This window comes from Acomys minous, assembly GCF_964271855.1.
Source record: "Acomys minous genome assembly, chromosome: 6".
In the NCBI taxonomy this organism is placed as follows: domain Eukaryota; kingdom Metazoa; phylum Chordata; class Mammalia; order Rodentia; family Muridae; genus Acomys; species Acomys minous.
The window spans coordinates 43,148,489-43,168,410 of record NC_140487.1 but is presented as its reverse complement, the minus strand read 5'-3'; the positions used below and the strand labels follow the sequence as shown (position 1 = coordinate 43,168,410).

General features: G+C 40.7%; 1 protein-coding gene across 2 annotated transcripts in view; it reads left to right on the top strand.

Moving 5' to 3' along the window:
- Positions 1-19,922, top strand: part of LMBR1 (limb development membrane protein 1) — a 117,514-nt gene that overhangs the window by 56,418 nt on the left and 41,174 nt on the right. For both annotated transcript variants that reach the window (XM_084786955.1, XM_084786956.1), the window contains 4 exons: positions 4,645-4,771; positions 5,383-5,451; positions 6,549-6,613; positions 10,215-10,287. In XM_084786955.1, coding sequence (XP_084643081.1) covers positions 4,645-4,771; positions 5,383-5,451; positions 6,549-6,613; positions 10,215-10,287 — 334 coding nt within the window. The remainder of the gene's footprint in view (positions 1-4,644; positions 4,772-5,382; positions 5,452-6,548; positions 6,614-10,214; positions 10,288-19,922) is intronic.

Here is a 19,922-nt window from a genome sequence, read left to right as displayed (position 1 = left end):
GATGTTTTCATTAATAGGAGTTTAACATCAAGTTCGGGGGGGCAGCCAAGAGTGATGGCAATAGCCTGTATTGTTCTGGAGTCTCCAGGATGTCTGACCAACAACTAGAGGGGAGGTATCCCACACCGAGGATTGAGCTTTTTATTTGGCAACCTATGGCTTCAGGGAGGAGCACAATCCCTTGTGTTGGATAGCTTCAATTAAACGCAGAAATATATATGAAGCTTATAAAATGGCAGATTTCCATATTGCTTTTTCAAACATCTTCCATTATTTCTCCCTCACTCCATTCTCAGCCACACCCTTCTATCCCTTTCCTTACTTCAACCTTTCTCCTCACATATTTTCTTTCCCCTCCATATTATACGTGTTCTGCTATCCTTACTCCTTTAAGGTCTTTCTTCCTGGCGTGGTAGCGCACGCCTTTACTCCTAGCACTCAGGAGGCAGAAACAGGTGGGTCACTGTGAGTTTGAGGCCAGCCTGGTCTACAAAATGAGTTCCAGGACAGCCAGGGATACACAGAGATACCCTGTCTCAAAAAGAGTATTCTTTTCCCCTGCCCCCCACCAGTGGTCTGTTTGTAGCTCCCTGGATTCTACAAGTACTCCAGATTAAACACAAAAATCTAATGATTCTAAACCTAAGTCTATATAGGAGAGAGAATGTATGATATTTGTCTTTCTGGATCTGAGTTACTTCACGTTATGTTTTCTAGCTTCATCCATTTACCTGAAATTTTAATAATTTTATTTTTTTTTGTAGCTGGATCAAATTCCACTTTATATTTTCATTATATATTTATAATTTTATTATATATTCATCAACTGATGGACAGTTAGACGGTTTTCCTGTCCTAGATATTGTCAGTAGAGTCGAATAATGAACATGTTTTGCTGTCGTAGTAAATAGAGTCCTTTGAGTATCTGCGTATCTTAGTTACTGCTGTACTGCTGTGTGGAGGCACCATGACCAAAGTCACTTTTATTTTTATCATGTTATAAAATACAAGTGTTTATTGCAGAGCAGTGATAGAATTTCAGTGGTAAAGAAACTTGCAGTTCATAACAAAGGCTCTTATATACATCTGGTGTCGTGATTGACATTCCAGGTCAGGCATCAGTAGTTAAATAAGTCATGGTAAAAATTAAACCAAGAAGTTACCTGTAAGAAAGAGACATGACTTCTTTCCAGAAACGGAAGCCTGGATTCTGGTTAACCTTTCGTACATACAAAAATTATTTTTAAAAAATTCTAGACAATCACAAATATAAACTAGGTGACTAAAAGACAATGGCAGCTTTTCGTTATGCAGTAAAACCGTGGATCTCATCATCAGAAAAGCTAAGATCATGTAGCAACCGTATCCCAAAGTGACCAAAGTCACTTTTAAAAGAGCATTTAATTGTGGGTTTGCTAATAGTTTCAGAGCATTAGTTCGTGATTATCATGGTAGGGATGTGATGGAAGGCAGACTGGCATTGCCCTGTCTGCAGTAGTAGCTGAGAGCTCACATTTAATCTGTAAATTGCAAGTGGGAGGTTGTGGGGGCAGAGAGAGAGAAAGAGAGAAAGAGAGAGAGGGGAGGGGAGGGGATGGGAGGGAGAGGGAAGGGAAGGGGGGGTGGAAAGGGGAGGAAACGGGAGAGGGGAAGAAAGGGGAGGGAGAGGGAGAGAGGGGAGAGAGGAGAGAGACTGACTGGGTCTGGAGCAGGTCCTTGAATCTTTAAAGCCCATCCCCAGGGCAATACCTCCTCCACGACTGAACAGTTCCTTACCTAATGGGACCCGTGAGCCCTTGGAGGCCATTCTCATTGAAACCACCACAGTGCCAAACAAGGATTCTGTTGGGACATAGGGTAAATCTGTTTCTTGCTTTTTTGCTTTGGTCTTTTTTTTTTTAAGACAGGGTTTCTTTGTGTAGCCTTGGCTGTCCTTGCTTTGTAGACCAGGCTGGCCTCAAACTCACAGCGATCTGCCTGCCTCTGCCTCCCTGAGTGCTGGGATTACAGGCACATGCCACCATGTCCGTTTTTCCTGCTTTTTGAGGAACTTTGGCTTTGATTTCCACAGTTGCAGCACCAATTTGCATTCCTGATAATAGTACTTGAGGATTTCCTGTTCTCTACATCCTCACCAGCATTTTTTGATTTTTATTTTCTTAATCTTAGCCATTCTGACTGGGACAAGATAAAATCTCAAAGTAGTTTTAATTTCCCTGATGGCTAAGGATGGTGAACACTCTTAAAAATATTTTTTTAGCCCCTTGTTTTTCTTCTGAAGACTCTGTGTTCAGCACAGTAGCACTCTTTTTAATTGGGTTGCTTGGAGCTGGAGGAGCTGGCAGGAAAGTTGTGGCATTGATAGTTTCAGGTGTTGACATAAACAGAAAAGTGGATAATGATGCCATATATTGAAGTCCATATTACTGGTAAAGCAAATGAAACTATGAGTTTAGAGTAGTGCTCAGGCTGCCTTTGTGATGATATCTTAAGGGTTTATGGATCTTGGCCACATAGGATGATCTGCTTATGTGACAAGGTCAGGTAGGCTTAAGGAAACCTGAGCATCTTGCTAGCTGAGTTTTTTGGTTATAGGTGGGGCTGATGTTAAAATCAATTTTCTTGATATAGACTTCCACTATGTAACTCAGGCTGGCCTTGGACTTACCTTGTATCATGTTCTGGCTTTTAACTATGTTTTTAGTCTGAGCCTTCTGAGTGCTGGATTGCAGCCACGGGCAGCCAATTCTCACCTTAGTTTTCTGTTGCTCCTTTCTTAAAATAGCTGCTTGTTTCTAGAGATCAGGTATTAAGCTGTGAGCCTGGTTCCTTTAGCTTCAGTGGCCTTCCTTGCCATATACACTTAGGAGAGCTGACACATCTGAGCAAGTGTGCAAAGCCTGCACATGCCATGACTCTTCTGGATAGGTAGGAAAAAGCCACTTTACCTCTGATATCAGCACACGGTGCTGGGGCACTTCTTCTGTGTCCTGTGTTCAGGGTGTGGAGGTATGATGTCAGTGCTGTCTGTTCCTGCAGTTCAGGTGTTAGCAAAGACCAACCCTTTAAACCACTCTCAGTATGAAATGGACAAATGCGAGATTACTGAGAAAACAGAAACCACTTGTAAGTTTGCTGTTAGAGGCATAAAACAAGGATATAAACCTTTGAACTTATTTACAGAAATAATCATTTGGTGACTTTAGGAGTAGGGATTTCTAGCTTTGTCTATCAATTTTCAAATTGACAAGTCTTGTCTTTCAGTCTGTCTTTTTTTTTTTTTTTTTTTTTTTTTGAGACAGGGTTTCTCTGTGTAGCTTTGGCTGTCCTGGACTCTCTTTGTAGACCAGGCTGGCCTCAAACTCACAGCGATCCGCCTGCCTCTGCCTCCCGAGTGCTGGGATTAAAGGCGTGCGCCACCACGCCCGGCTCAGTCTGACTTTTTGAGGTCAGAATCTGTTTTACTTAAAAAATGTGCACGATTCTTCCTTATTATAGTCAAGCCTTATAAACTAGTTGAATTCCCATTTTTGAAAAATGAATGCAATATAATTGGTACACTATCTGTAGAGTTCTTGGTGTTGCTGTCTTCAAGCAGTTCTCCACTTGGTCACTAGAGGACTCCAGAGACTGCTAGGTGCCTTTCTTGATCTGATTGTAGATGTCAGTGTCTGTGTCCCTGTGTCAAACAGTCTGGCATTCCTTGATTAGAACCACAGATGGAAGTCCACAAGTGTACTGGGAAGCACTAGGAAAATAACAGTAAAAATGTTTATGCAAAGGACACACTCAGTTCTGATGCAATTTGATGAGCTGAGGTGGATGGGAAGGGGGCTCCCCTTTTCTGAGGAGTAGAGGAGAGTGGATGGAGGTAGAGGGAGGGAGTGTGGGACTGGGAGGAGAGGAGGGAGGGGGCTATGACCAAGATGTAAAGTGAATAAATAAATAAATTAATAAAAAATAATTTCACAAAAAACATTTATGAAAAATGATGGCATTGTGATTTAATCTGAGTTTAATATTTTAAAAAATATAATTTTGAGGGGCTGGAGAGATGGCTCAGTGGTTAAAAGCACTGGCTGCTCTTCTAGAGGACCCTGTTCAGTTCCCAGCACCCACAGGGCAGCTCACATCTGTCTGTAACTCTAGTTCCAGAGCTTTTGACACAGGCACACAGACATACATGCAGGCAAACCACAAATGAACACAAAATGAAAATAAATTAAAAATATTTTTAAAATATAATTTAAATTTTTAATTCTTTTTTTTTTTTTTTTTTTTGAGACAGGGTTTTTCTGCATAGCCTTGGGTATCCTGAACTCATTTTGTAGACCAGGCTGGCCTCGAACTCACAGAGATCTGCCTACTTCTGCCTCCCTAGTGCTGGGATCACAGGTATATGTCACCATACCTAGCTTAAAAAAATAATTTTGAAGTCACTCTAAACATAAACCATAAACATTTAGGGCTTTCTCTAATAAATATAGATTTATATTAAAAACATAATATAAATTAATTAAGTATGAATATATATTTTCTACCCTCCTAAAGGGCAAGGATATTTTTATGCTTTCAGATAGAAGCTTGGTTGCTCATGAGATAATATAAAGTATTAAAATGTGTTTGCTGTTGTTGTGTTTGAAGGGAATTCGAGCTCGTGTGTTGGAAACTCTGGTCATGCTGCTGCTTCTGGCATTGCTGATTCTTGGGATGGTGTGGGTGGCCTCCGCCCTGATTGACAGTGATGCTGCCAGTATGGAGTCTTTATATGGTACTTGATTATTTTCTTAGCTAGTTCCTATGATGGGCACCTGAGTTTGGGATACAACTACATTTTATTTATGTATTAATGTACTGAGACAAGATTTTTCTGTATAACAAACAGCCTTGGCAGTCCTGAAACTTGTTTTGTATACTAGCTGGCCTCAAACTCCCAAGAGATGTCTGCCTCTGTATCCAGAGTGCTGGGATTAAGGGCATGTGTCACCATATCTGGCAGGATTTAAAAGATTTTAAATAATTCTTTGTGTGGCTAATTCTCTGTTAATTTACAGAATTTAGATGTCTTTAGAGATACTTAAGCAAAGCAATGAATATTTACTTGTTTCAGAAGACTAAGCAGTTTTCCATATACTTTTTATTATTTGTCTTCTGTTCTTAAATTTCAGCGGAGCATTTTCTCCCTTTGAAACAATTTTTTAAAAAGGTTACTTCTTATTTTCATACTTTAGAACTTTTTATTTTGTAATTTAGAAATTAGACTTTAATACACTCAAATAAGCAGTTAAAATGTTTATCACATAATACTGCTTATCAAAATATAGATGGACTGTTTTAATGTGCTATACTTCAGCTTATTAAAATGCGTTGATATTTTCACAGATCTCTGGGAGTTCTACTTGCCCTATTTATATTCCTGCATCTCACTGATGGGATGTTTGCTGCTTCTCTGTAAGTACTCTTTTTTGTTTTTGTTTTTGTTTTGTTTTGTTTGGTGTTTTGAGGCAGGGTATCTCTGTGTAGCCCTGGCTGTCCTGGAACTCTCTTTGTAGACCAGGCTGGCCTTGAACTCACAGAGATCTGCTTGCCTCTGCCTCCTGAGTGCTGGGATGTGTGCCACCACTCCCAGCTTATAAATACTCTTCAATGTGATGCTCACAGGAAAGTGACGCTGTCTTGTACCCTGGAAAATTGTGGCAGTTTCCTGATGAAATTTTTAAATAATGGAGACTGTTTTTTGAGTTGTCCCTGACTTTTTAAAAAATTGTTCCCAATAAATTTTAATAATAATTGGGCGCCTTTGTTTACTAAGGGTAGGCTTTTATACTGAATTGAAGACACACAGGAACATACACACATGTACTACAAAACTTTTTTTTTAAATGGCTTTTTGAGACAGGGTTTTTCTCTGTGTAGCCTTGGCCATCCTGGAACTCACCTGTAGACCAGGCTGGCCTCGAACTCACAGAGATCCACTTGCCTTGTCTCCCCAGTGCTAGGATTAAAGGTATGTGCCACCACAGCCTGGTTCACAAAACTCTTAGCATGTACCCCATGTACATATTCTTTATGTCTACCTCTAGTCCAGGTATAATACTGGGGTACTTTAAATGGAAAGAATAAAACTTTATTTGATGAATTTGTAGTCTTTATTTAAAACTTCGTTTGGTTTTCCTGAAGATACCAGACTCTTGTTAAGCATTGGTCAAAGGGCTTGTGACTGTAGTTGTCACTTTTGGATACCTCCTGGCTCTTAGTTCTAGCAGGTGAAATGTTGTGTGTCCTTTTCTTGGGTCTATTTAATTTGTTTTAAACAAGAGTGTTCAATCTTTAGGATCTTGACCATTGTAGCCTTCTTTCATTTTCACATTTCGTGTGATATGCCTGGCCACCTCACAATGCCCTGGTTCTTTGCTGGGGAGTGGAAGGGCTTTCTGACAAAGTACCTGGAGATGAGACTATACCTAAAATGCTCTGTAGGCTGATTTTCCTGCTCACTGGTAGCCTGTCTCTCTGAGTGATGAGGGCCTCTTTTCTCATTTTTTCAGTGTGTACCCCAGTTGGCCTTTCCCGTATGTTCACAGTGGTGGGCCAGTTGCTGGTGAAGCCAGCGGTAAGTATCTTGTTTATGTTTGCTAAATACTTGTGTTTATGTATTTCATTATGTAACAAAGATTTAAAAATTAAGGACAACATTTTTGTTGGTTTATAATTCATATTTTTAACTTTTTAAATCAAGTTTTTAATCTTTGCAAACAAAATCTGTTTTTGCTTTTTAAAGTACTAACTATGTGCACTTAAGTAAAAGTTTGTACAGAAAATTTCAAGACAAACCTTGCAGGTGTCTGTAAGTATTTTGTGTGTTCATTGCCCTGCATCCAACAGTAATTTTTTCTATTTCAAACTCGATCACATAGCTGACCAGGGTGTAGATGCCTCTGATTGTAGGGTATGAGAGTCCTGGGGATTGCAAGCTCAAGGCTATTTGGGGCACAGAGCGAGAGCTGTCTACAGCTAAAACAAATACATCAACCAAAGCTCCCAAACAAACACAAAACAGAGACAAACCAAAATTGACCATATCTATGCTTTGATTTATAAACCAGTTTCTGAAAATATGTGCAATATATCTTGAATTATATTTTGTGTTTTAGAAATGTTAAATATTTATTTTAAAATGTCTTTTAGTGGATATTATTATAACAATCTGTTCCTATTTTCTGGTCTTTGAGCAAATTATTCAGATTATAACTTCTTAGCTACTCCTAGAAAATCTGTTATTTAAGTTAACCCCCCAGATCCTTATTGCCCGCAAACTTGAGTCTCAGCTATCTACACAGTTAGTATTCTTCCCGTGTCGTGTGCTGCCCCCTTCCGCTCCTTCGCAGACTGTCAGAGCAGTTTGAAGCTGCCTTGCTGTGGCCACAGGGCTCTTTGCTCTCTGTTTTGGGCTTGCTCAGTCTGCAGTGCTGTGTACCTGCCACGGTGTCCAGCAGTCTCATGGGGGGAAGTTCAGCTACCACAGTGGTCACATTGCACTGCCTTCTCCGAACTTACCTGGGCTAGTGACCAGGGCTACCTGCTGAGCCATTTTGGCCATGTGTCTGTCCTCCCTCTGGGGATTTCATTAAGGGAACCTACTAAGGCAATATTATGGTTCTTGTTGGATTTTGAAGTTACATCCTCTCATTCAGTTCCTTTTAAAAGACGTTTTGGGATACCAAGCTCATTTAGTTTCTTCTACTTGTTTTGTTTTTCTACTTTCTGTAGACAAGTGTTCAATTTTCACTCTTGTTTTGAAGTTTTGTTATTGCTCTGCCCTGTGCTCTGAAAGTCCTCTGTCATTTGTATCTCATCAACAGATGGTAGTGAAAAGACAAGGAAGCCACTTATAGTTTGCTAAGCCCTGTTGACTAATGCAGAGCCACCAGCTCCACCTCCTCACTTCTGAGTGCTCTGTGTGTCTCTCCATGCTGCCTTGTTAACAACACGTTCACAGCCTTAGTTGTTTTTACTTTCTTCCTTTCTTCTACTGTCTAGTGACAGTGGCAGGTTACTGAGTAATTGGATCTGTCCCATGCTGGCTCTAAGTGCTGTATGTGACACTCAGTTTCATTTCATCTTGGTGAGTGGGGTGATGGTTATTTTTTAGGTAAACTGGCTTTAGTCCAGGGAGGCTGAGTAGCTGGTCACAGAGCCAGATAAGCGCAAGCTTGAACCTGCAGCTCAGGCTCCAGAGCACTGTCTGTCTGTCTACCATGAGTCCCAGAGTGGTGATCTCCTCAGGAACTTGCCTTCTCTCTGGCTCCCTCTGCCTCAAGTGCCTGCTCCTTTTGTGGAGTCAGTTGTCAGTCAGGTCTGGCGTTTTAGCTATCAGAAACATTGGCCGAAGGTTTTTTCCCACAACTGGAAGTAGTTTTTCCCTCTGACCTTTGCTAACATTTTTTACTTAAGCCTCAGTTTTGACGTTTATGTTCATTCTCAAAGTTACTGCGTGGAATTCTTATCTTGGTTGCTGTCCTCATGGAGTGCCCATGTCTGAGCTCCTACTAGTCCATGGTAGCGATGAGCCAAGGCCCTGAAAGACTTGGAGTTTCCCTGTGATGTTTAGCCTTCGCCTCTTAGGGTATGGAGTGATGAAGATGCTGGGACACTCAGAGGCACATGGCACGCATCTCTGTGATTCTCCTGTGGTTAGAATTATCAATAGTTCACACTCTAAAATGACAGTCCTTAAAGTGTTAGGTATTAGAACAGGGAAATGGGATGGATTTAAATTCAAACAGTGGAAAGTGATGGGAAACAGTGACAGAGAGGACAGCTCTTGTCTCTGCCCCTTGTTGAGTAAGTCTTGGGCTACTCTCTCATTGGTTAGCCAGGCGACTGAGTATAGATGACTCCTGCTTAGGACCTCATGCTCTCTGGCCTTGGTGAGCTCTTTGGAACGTCTCCTTCCCTTTCCTCCCCTTATGTGATGGTCGTTCTGTGTCATTGTTTATTATCTACCTATTCATTTTGTTTTTATTTTATTATACCCAGTGTGGATCTGGTGGCACATCTATTCAGTGGTACCTTAGTGGCTGAGCAGGACCACAGATACTTGTACAAGGACTAGAAAGCAGAGGATGCTTTACGAGTGTTTTCAGATGGGGATCACATGATTTTAGAGCAACTTGTCAGGTTGGCAGGTGAACAGAAACAGGTATCCCCATCCTTGCTTTTCTCCAGCAATTCTTCCCTTTTTATTGTTTTGCTGGAATCAGTAGCTTGGGCTTGAGTGATAGAGAGCACTGCTGTTAGGCCTGCTGCCCTCACACTTCCTTCAGAGCCAGAAAGACAGACTCTTCTCCTAGGACAACTACGTTAACAAAGCCGGAAGTGAATAGCAGTTTTAGGTTTTACAGTTTTGAAGGCAGTGAAGAACTAGTGGTGATTGATGAATTCTTTACCTGCTTGCTGTTACAACATGCTGCTGCGTGTGTTATGTAAGCACACTGCTTCTCTAGGGCTTTGTCTCAGGTGGATTTTATGACTTCATCTTCCAGTACTCCTGGAAGTACTTACTGTGTCCAGGTAAAAAAAATGGGATGTCCTATCTGTCTCCAGAATAGTTTATGGGGTTTTTGTTTTGTTTTTTTAATTTTGAGACAGGGTCTCATTGTGTAGCTCTCCTAGCCTGGAACACGCCATGTAGAGGAAGCTAGACTGCATATGGCTGACTTGGCTTGAGCCATCTCTCCAGCCTCCAGCTTATAGGGTTTTGATTTACAGAGTAGATAAAAAACACAAGGGAGACAAATATTACACTAAATGATCTCTTCCTTTTAGCTCTGAAATAATAGCTTGTGCGTGAAGTTGTATTTGCTGTGTCTCTCTCTGTTTAAAATTTATGTCCTTGTTAGCCCCTGAGAATGCTACAAAGTGTAATCCTTTCAGCCTTAGAATATCTAATTTAGATGCATGTAGATTTTGTTACATTGAGTCTTGAAATGTTTGGTTAGTAATAAAATAGAAAAGCATAAATGTATTACAAATAAAGTATGAAAAATATATTAAAACTTCCATAAGTTAAATAGTCTGGACATTTTAATTTTGGGGTCTTAGTTTTGAGTCAATACAACACATGGTCTTAGAACAGTAGGCTGCAGAGCCTGAGGTGTCATGTACGTGAGTGGGTCACACTGCATTATTTAGTAGTTTATCTTTTAATTTAGATTCTTGAAGACCTGGATGAACAAATTTATATGATTACCTTAGAAGAAGAAGCACTCCAGAGAAGACTCCACGGTATGTGTGTTAGTTACATAGTTAAATCAGGCAGAAATCTTGTAATTCAATAGAGACAGGCAATTGAAGAGTGGAAATATCACCCTCTCAGAGGCTTATAGGTGACAAAGGAAGATTGTGAGAATTAGTGAGAGATGGGTTAGGGCCAGAGAGCTAGCTCCCTTGGAGGCAGTAGCCACTGGGGTCCAGCAGACTTACACCATAGCTCCTTGGACATCTACAGTTAAAAGGTCTGCACGATACCTCAGTGCCTGGGGTCTGCTTGTCTCCTTCCTGCTGAGAGTTGACGGTAACAGTAGTCTTCCTTAGGAGACCCTCAGGAGATTTTTATACCAGCCTTAGCTTAGTCTTGCACCACTGCAACTATTCTGGCTAGCCTTTACAGTGATTTTAGGGAAGCTCCATAATAATGTGTTGCTGTGATTGGCCACTGTGGGCTATTTCAGATGGAAACTGATAGGTTGAATTGTTTATTATATAAATGATTCTAGGGCCAGGTTGACATTTGATTGTATTAAGGATTGTAAGCTTCTGTAGTTTATTGGTTCTCTGGTTTATTGGTAGAGGGGGAAAAAAGAACATTTTATGATTTGCTATTTTAAAGTTTAAAAATATTATATATATATATGGCTGCATGTATATCTGTGTACCATGTGCATGCAGTACCTGTGGATGACAGAAGGCATAGGGTATCTTGGAACTAGAGTTACAGATGGCATGAGTTGTCATTTGGGTACTGTGAATCAAACCTAGGTTCTCTGAAAGAGTACACAGTGCTCTTAACTACTGAGTCATCTCTTGAGACCTAATGATTTGCTATTTTTAGGAAAGACTAGAAGTAGGCCTTTACTAAGGTAAGCCATCCTCATGGATTTCATTAAATATGGCATAATGTTAATTGTTTCGTTGTAGCAATTATTTTATATTTTAAATTATACAGCAAAAATATGTTCTACTCTTGCTCTGGGAGGAATTATGGAATAGCAGGAGCATCAGACTCTAAAAATGCATTCATGGTGCTGCTTTGTGGAACCAATGATGGCATATTACTAATGTGGGCTAGTGTGTAGGCTGTGGGGTATTATTAGAGGCAGCCTTGGGATGTGTGTTTTCTCCAGTGCAGTCGTACAGTGCCCTGGAGGGACACTACACTTGGCTGGTGGTAAGAAGGACTTCGCTGTAAGGCTAGCACTTGTTTTACCTTGAAGGTAGCATGGCGTGTTGTGGCCAACACTCTGTACTGGCATGGGATTCCCATGTCTCTTTAAATGTATTAGTGTAGCTGAAAAATGGAGTGCCTGACTGTGACTTCTCCAGTGTTCTCTTGATACTTGACAGTGCTGCTGTATAAACTGTTGAGTGGTTTTGTTCTTTTTCATAAGACATGTTAATGAAATAGCAAAGCTGTGGTTGGGTAAAGTATCAGTGCCCTGAAGAAGCCATCCTGTCCACAGCCTGTTCCCTTTCTCCTCCAGGTTTGGCATCAGATGTGGTGCAGATGAATTAAGGTGATCTCAAGATGATAGACTAGTTGACTGATGGAATATAAGTAAATAAAGAATAAAAATATATAAGGCTCTAGTGCCCAAACATATAAGAGATTAGGAGGGATCTACCAAGTTCTACACAGAGTTCTGAATTCCCTGTGTCTCATCCTGTTCCCTCATAACCTCCCTCTCATGCTGCCTGGAGACTCAAGGCAAAGAGTGTACTAAGGCCTCACTCTCTGTGACAGGGGACAGCAGATGAGTCCACAGTGTCTGGATTCCTGACCCTATATTTCTAAGTGTCTTATTTCTGACAGGGTTTCCACGTTTCCTAGCTCCTGTAACTTTAGCATGTGCTCCTTAGCTGAAAATTAGTTCACCTGTGATTCCTACATCCTTCCTTCTCCTCTTTCTGCTCTCTCTAGCACCGTTATGTCCCCATCACCTTTGTGTGGTGACTGTCTTCTCCCAGCTTGTCTTTACTCCCAGGGTGGCTGGTACATTGTGCAGCACTGCTGTGTTCTTCCCTGCATGCTATCCGCTCCTCCTGGGTTTGCTAGGCATCCTGCTCTCTCCTCCTCTCCAACACTTTGATTTCTTGTGGTCCTGCCATTCTTCTACCAGGCCATTCTAGATTCTCCTAGCATAGTGGACCCTTGTTCCGCAGAGCTCTCTTTTCTGATGGCACGCTCTGATCTGATCTGTGATTTTTTTTCTAATGCTTTTTATGACCTTTTCAGCCCTCTATTCTGGTGCTCTATTTTTTTTTTTAACCACTTTGGAAAGCTATCTGGCGCTTTCTCAGAAAAATGGGAATAGGGCTTCCTCAAGACCCAGCTATTCCACTCCTTGGAATATACCCAGAAGATGCACTACCACACAACAGGGACATATGCTCATAATGGCCAGAACCTGGAAACAGCCTACGTGTCCCTCAGTAGAAGAATGGATAAAGAAACTGTGGTACATCTACACTACTCAGCTATTAAAAACAAGGAATTTCCAAAATTTGTGGACAAATAGATTGAACTAGAAATTGTCATAATGAGTGAGTTCACACAGAAGCAAAAAGAGCTAAATGGTATATACTCACTTATATCGAGACACTAGTCCAAGGTGTACGTCCCCATGAAAAACTGTACCTACCAGGAAAGTGGGTAAGAGGGGAGGACATCCTATTGAGACTTTAGGTGTGAGAAGCCTGGGAGAATCTGGTGCTCTATCTATTTAACACCTTAGCCTTGCCCTCTCTAGTGATCCAGGGCCTGCACATTTCACACTCAGGCATCTCCACCTCAAGCCGGCCCTCCTATTTCTTCAGCTCTTTTCCTGTGATCCATTTCCCATAGTCCTTCATTAAAGACCCAGCATGCCACTCTCTCAGTAGCCTTTACTCTACCTGCCTTGTATCTCAGCTTTCTTGTCTAGGCTATATTGCCTGGCCAGGGTTAGAAATGGAGCCTGCCTGCGTGCTTCCTCGGGCTGGTGCCTATGTTCTAGGGCTGTGCTATGCTATGCTGTATCTGGTGAAGCCAAAGCCTTGCCTGCTCACTCTAATGTTTGTGTTTCCTCCTGACTATGCTGCCTGCTCTTCCTTCCAATATGTGACCATTCCTTAAGTTTACTTTAGAGTCTTTGAATGACTCTTCTTTTAAATTATTTCTTTTATTTTTTTTATCATCGTAATTACATCTTTTCTCTTTCCTCTTTCCTCACTACAAGCCCTTTCATATACCCTTCTTGCTCTCTTTCCAATTTGTGCCTGTTTTCTCTCATTAATTGCTGTTACATACATGTATATATGTATACACACACACACACACATTCATATATATAACCTACTCAGTCTATGTTACTTATGTGTATGTTTTTAGGGCTAACCATTTGGTGTTGGATAACCAGTGGTGTGCTCTTTTCTGGGGAAGACTATTTCTCCCATTCTCAGCATTACTTAGTTTCCTATAGTTCTTTATGTACAGTTGAAGCCTACCAAGCATTAAGAGAAGGAAATTGAGGGTACATCCTGATCTGTTGGGATTGAGAAAAGCGGGAGTGCAAGAGCGTCTGGGTGTGGGCTTTTGAAACCTCAGACATTCTTCAGCAATGCTACATCTCTTAATTCTTCTAATTCTTTCCAACCATTACGATCTCTGGTGACTAAGAATTCAAATGGCCTACAGAGGCCATTCTTATTCAAACCACACTCCTATTCACAATACCTTCAAAGAAGATAAGACATCTGTGAATAAACCTCACCTAGGAAGTGAAGGGCCTCTACAATTAAACATTTAAGTCTCTGAAGAAAGAGAGAGAAAGACACTAGAAAATCAAAGAACATCCCATGTTCATGGATTGGTAGAATTAATATTGTGAAGATGACGATTTTTACTAAAAGCTATTTATATATTCAATACAATCCCATTCAAAATCACCATCTCATTCTTCACAGAAATAGAAGTAACTATCTTATAATTCATATGGAATCACAAAAGACCTGGGATAGCTTAAACAATCCTGAGAAAAAAAAGGACAATCCTGGAGGGATCACCATTCCAGATGTTAAGACATTACAGAGCCACGTGATACAAATAGTGTGGTGCTGGCACAGAAATAGACATAGCCCAGTGGAACAAAATCCAAGATCTAAACATGAATACATGTAATTTCAGCTGTTTAATATTTGAAAAAGGTGTAAAAAGATAGCCTGGAGAAAAGAAAGCATCTTTAATAAGTGGTGTTGGAAAACTGGATGACCACATGAAGGAGACCTGCAGCTATCACCGTGCACAAAAAACAACTCTGAATGGAGTGAAGGACTAAAGGCGAAACCTGAATCCTGTCAACTGCTAGAAGGAAAGAGGCGATGCTGAATGTGATGTAGGTGGAGGAAGGATTTCCTGAAATGGACTTGACTTGCTGAAGAACTAAGGCCAACGATTGACAAGTGGGATCTCATAAAGCTAAAAAGCTTCTGCACACCTAAAGAAACAATCACCCAGGTAAGGAGGAAGCCCACAGAGCGGGAGAGAAGCTTCGGCAGCTGTACATCTGACAGAGGAGTAATATCCAGACTACATAAAAACCAAGCCAAAAATACAAACTACCCATTCAAAAAAGATGGGCCTAGGACATGAACATAGAGTTCTTAAAAGAGCAAAAATAGGTTACCAAATATATTAAAAAAAAAAAAAAGGACATACTCCCTAGCAACTAGGAAAATGAAAATCTTAACAACTTCAAGATGTTATCTTACCCCAGTCAGAATGGCAAAGATCTGCAGCACAGCTGACGACAGATGCTGGACACAATGTAGTGGAAGGGGGCCTTATTCACTGTTGGCGGGATGGCATACCACCACAGTCATTATGGAAATTAATGGATAGAATTCTTGAAAAGCTAAAAAATAAATGTATCATATGACCCACCTTGCTCAGATGCCATTACATGTCTCTTCTCTGACCCAGGATCTAGCTGCTGCTATGCTGCTCTCCCCTCTGAGCTGGCTCATTTCCATCTGCATGGGACAACTGTGCTTTTTTTTTAAATTTTGTTTTTGCATTATCCATACAAACGTGCTTACTCCTATAGGAGGACAGGAAGAGCCATGAAACGTTCAGTGTAGTGAGGACAGAGATCATGTCTATTAGGTTCTGTGATACCAACCCTTGCCCAGTCCTGCAGCTGGTCTTTCGAGGGGACACTGCATGGTGAAGGTCCTGCTCTGGAATACAGGCCACATCTCTTTGAGTTCTGCCTCCGCCTGGCCTAACAGATTGCCCTCTGTCAGGCCCGTGGTGTTCCTAGAAATTGTAGTCCTCTACCATGACTCTGACATAGCATGAGGCCCAGCTTGCAGGCTGGATGCTGATACTTCAATGAGGGTACCAGAGGCTGGGAAAGGAGGGAGTGGGAAAAAGAGGAGATGATGCTCAGAGGTACAAAGTCTTAGAAGAGAAAATATTATGAGCCAGTGCACTGCATAAAGACTATAGTTAATAATGAAGACAAATGCTGGCAAAGATTTTGTTGTTTACTGCTAGGGGAGTGCAAACTGGTACAGCCACTATCTAAGTCAGTGTGGATGCTCCTCACCAAGATGGAAGTGGAGCTGACACATGGGCCAACTATACTATTCTGACACTATACAAAGGACTCTGTAGAGATACTTGTTCATCAATGGGCACTGCTACTCTATTCACAATAGCCAGGCAATAGAAACTGCCTAGACATTCATCAACTGATGAATGACTAATGAAAATGTGACACATTTATGCAAGGGAATGTTTAGTTGTTGAATGAAAGTCATTCTGAGTGAGGTAACCCAGATTCAGAAAGACAAATATCACATTTTCTCTCATTTATGGATGTTATAGAGTCAAAGCTTACATCCACAAATAGAGAAAATATGTGATATATACATACACATGTATAGAACGTTTAAATGGGATTACCCTGAAATGGAGCAAGGATTCTCCTACTGAGTGCCACAGGCTAACAATCCAGTGCTAGGTTGGCTTGTAGACACCTAAACATTTTAGTTTATTGTCAATGCCTTTGGTTACTCTCTCCAAATTTGACAATTTGGAGACTCAATTGCTGAAGATAGCACATACATGCAGACATCAAGCAGCGTCAAACCCGGAAGTTTCATTCTTACTGGCTAGCTTTCATAAGGCAGGAAGGCACTATGCAGTCTACTAGAGATGAAAAGTAATTACCACTCTTATTCAGCTGTGAACCCTGGGAGCTATAGTAACAACTGGCCTGACAATACATAGTTGTGATATGGAAGTAGCTTTTCTTCTATGTTCTAGGTCTTGACCTCAAAGCTCGTCTTGCAGGACTTGCCATATTTGTGAGCACAGCAAGTATCAGTCATACACCGTCATGTCCACCTCCACTGCCTGCTGCCTCCCCTTACCTGCTTTATTTCTCTATGGTCCTTCCACTCTGTGATATACCTGTCTCTCCACATTGGACATAGCTTCTCAGGGTAGGGAGCTTTGAAAGTGTTCTTCTCTACTGTGCAAGGTACAGGTTAGGTATGGAGAATATATGTACCCTGTGTGTGTTCCTTGCATCAGTGGGTAGTTAACAGACAGAGTAGGGTATGGTGGCACATGCCTTTAACAGCAGCACTTGGGAGGCAGAGGCAGGTGGATCTCTGAGTTCTTAGCCAGCCTGGTCTACAAAGTGAGTTCCAGGGCAGCCAGGACGACACAGAGAAATCCTGTCTCAAAAAAACCAAAAAAGAAAAAAGAAGAAAAAGAAAAGAAAGAAAGAAAAAGAAAGAAACCAGACAGAACCAAAGCAGAGCATTAATAAGGCAGGCAGGGGAAGTGAAGTTCAGTGGGAAAACAGAACCTCAGTGAACATGTTCAGGAAGGAGATGCTGAGGCAGAGTGAATGGATGAGGTTGGGCAGGTGTAAATAAGGTGTTTTCCCTGCTGTTGTACCTACAAAATCTGAGCAATCAGAACTGTTTACTTCTAGGACCTCTGCAGAAGAGGACCCCATTATGGTAATTGGGTAGAAAATCTTTTATAATTTCTTCCCAGTGTTAAGAGGATACATATATCATTAACATACTTAAATGTTTAAGTAATGCAGCAGCATTAATTGAAATAATTAGCTTTTGTGTGTGTTTATAGCCTATGGGTGTACTGGATAACTTTAGAAGTTCCATAATGAATAGAAATTATTTTTTTGTTGTTTGAGTTTAAATCCTTCACAGTTTTTTTAAAGGTAATTTATTTGAAAATATTATAGTCTTTGAACTATAATTCAATTATGTTAGGTATTCTTTTCATCTTCATGATAAAAATTTGTATATCATTTTTGGAGGGGGTAGCAATTTCTTGCTTGCTTTGTTCTAATTCTTTTCTCGGCACTGAAGTTTGAACCCTGGGCTTCCTTGTACGTGCTAGGCAAGCACTCCCCACTGAGCTGTCTCCAGCCACAGGATTCTAATCTTTTTTTAAAAAGCCTTTCTTATTAAAACTTACATTGAATCTTTATGCTTAGAGCACAGAAGAGGTAGCAGGTTTTTCCAGGTTTTAATACTTGTGGACGCTGAAAAATAAAAGGATTGAAAATAACAAGACCTGCCAGGTATGGTGGTACACACTTTTAATCCCAGCAATTGGGAGGCATAGGCAGGCAGATCGCTATGAGTGTGAGGCCAGCCTGGTCTATTAAGCGAATCTAGGACAGCCAAGGCTACATAGAGAAACCCTGTCTCAAAAAACTAAAAAAAAAAAAAAAAAAAAAAAAAAAAAAAAAAAAAAAAGAAAGAAAGAAAGAAAGAAAATAACAAGACATGTGTGTCTGTTCAGCCTCTTCTGCCTCAGGCAGCCCATGTGCCTTTGTCAGTATTTGACTCTTACACTTAGAAGCTAAGTTTCGGGCTTGTGATGGATGATACTGAAGCCCAGGGTTTATCTATGGCTGTGTTGCCATGGTACCTTCTGGCCGGACCGTGGGCAATTGCGTTGCTGTTTATCTGACATCATTCATATGGCCAACACAAAAGCTTTCTTCTTGGCTTTCTCCTAGGGATTTCTTCTAGGTCCTAGCAGTAATCATTTGAAGACTTATGTGTGGTAGGAGTGAGGTGGTTTCCCAGCTGTTGTGGCCACAGAATCTGAATAAGCAGAACCATTCCACACTAAGAATGCTTGAATCATATTCATACAGAATATCACATATATGGTACACACACACACACACACACACACACACAATCACTGAGTAAAGAATATCTCTTTGAATAGGGATATAAACACCATATGTAGAGTACTATAGTAGGCTATATGTATAGGTCACTGTATCTATTTGCCTATACATACACATAAACACATACACACATATGCCACTGTAGGGAAATATCTTGGACTTTAACTCGGGGCTTCTATGCAAAGTGTCTGGGCACAGTCAGCCTAAACTTGATTATGTATATGCAAAAAGCATTTGTGTATATAGGAATGAAACAGCGACAGAAGCTGTAATTTATTTGTCTTCTTGAGCCCTTTAGTCACACTTTCACTACAAGAAAATATACTCCTAACAAATGAGTTGCCACAAGATGAAATGAGTGGCTGTGGAAAATATAAACTAAAATTCAGGAGGGAGGCAGCTTTGGGAAACAAAGCAGAAGATTGTGGATCATGTGTCATAGTCAATAGCATTTGTAAGAGAAGTTGTATTATAAAATTCACATTTTAAAAAATGGAATTTGTGTTGAGTATATGTCAGCTCTTTTTAAGCATAGTCTGTGTGAATAACAGTGTTACCATATTTGATGGCAGCATCAGACATGGAGGGTAAAGGGAGGTCTTCACATCCTGTCTAGTTTAAGTTCTACAGTACTTGTACCTGAAATAGAAAAGGGCCAAATCATCATTTTGAGTGTACTTAACATTATATAATATTCCTAAAGCAGGTTATTTTAATATTTTTGCCCTTTGTTTAGAGTTATCATTAATAATAAAAGTAGTTTTGCATATCCACAGTTGTACTGGATATCAGAAGTCTTATAATACCAGGTTCATTGTCACAGTCAAGTGACATCAGAAAGGGACTTTAATGTTAATAACACAGAAATGGAATGTGTGTGCCTGTATCTCCATCTTGTGTACAGAGAGCCTCAGTGTTAATACACAAACAAGATCCACTGGAGACTTGGACATGAGGCTTCGGCCTCCAAGTGCCTCTTTATTAGCTTTGTGCAGCATGATGTGGTATGTCTGGGGACAGTTCTTTTGCTCTGTAAACCAGAAGGAGCCTTGAGCTTGAACAGTTGCTCCTGTCAGTTGAAATAATTATCAGAGTTTGGAAGATCTCCCATTCTTGGAGATGGGATTGCTGGCCAAATTTAAAGTTATAAGCAGTTAAAATTTTAGAGTTACTCAAATTAGATTTCTTCTTCTTTTTTTTTATTAATTTATTCATATTATAAGTCAATGGTTATCCTATTACTTGTATCCTCCTGTTCCTTCCTCTCTCCCGCTTTCACCCCATTCTCCTCCCCTCGGTCTATGATCGAGGGGGACTTCCTGCCCACTATATGGTCATAGGCTATCAAGTCTCATCTTGGTAGCCTGCTTATTCTTTCTTTGCCACCAGGCCTCTTCACCATAGGGAAGTGGT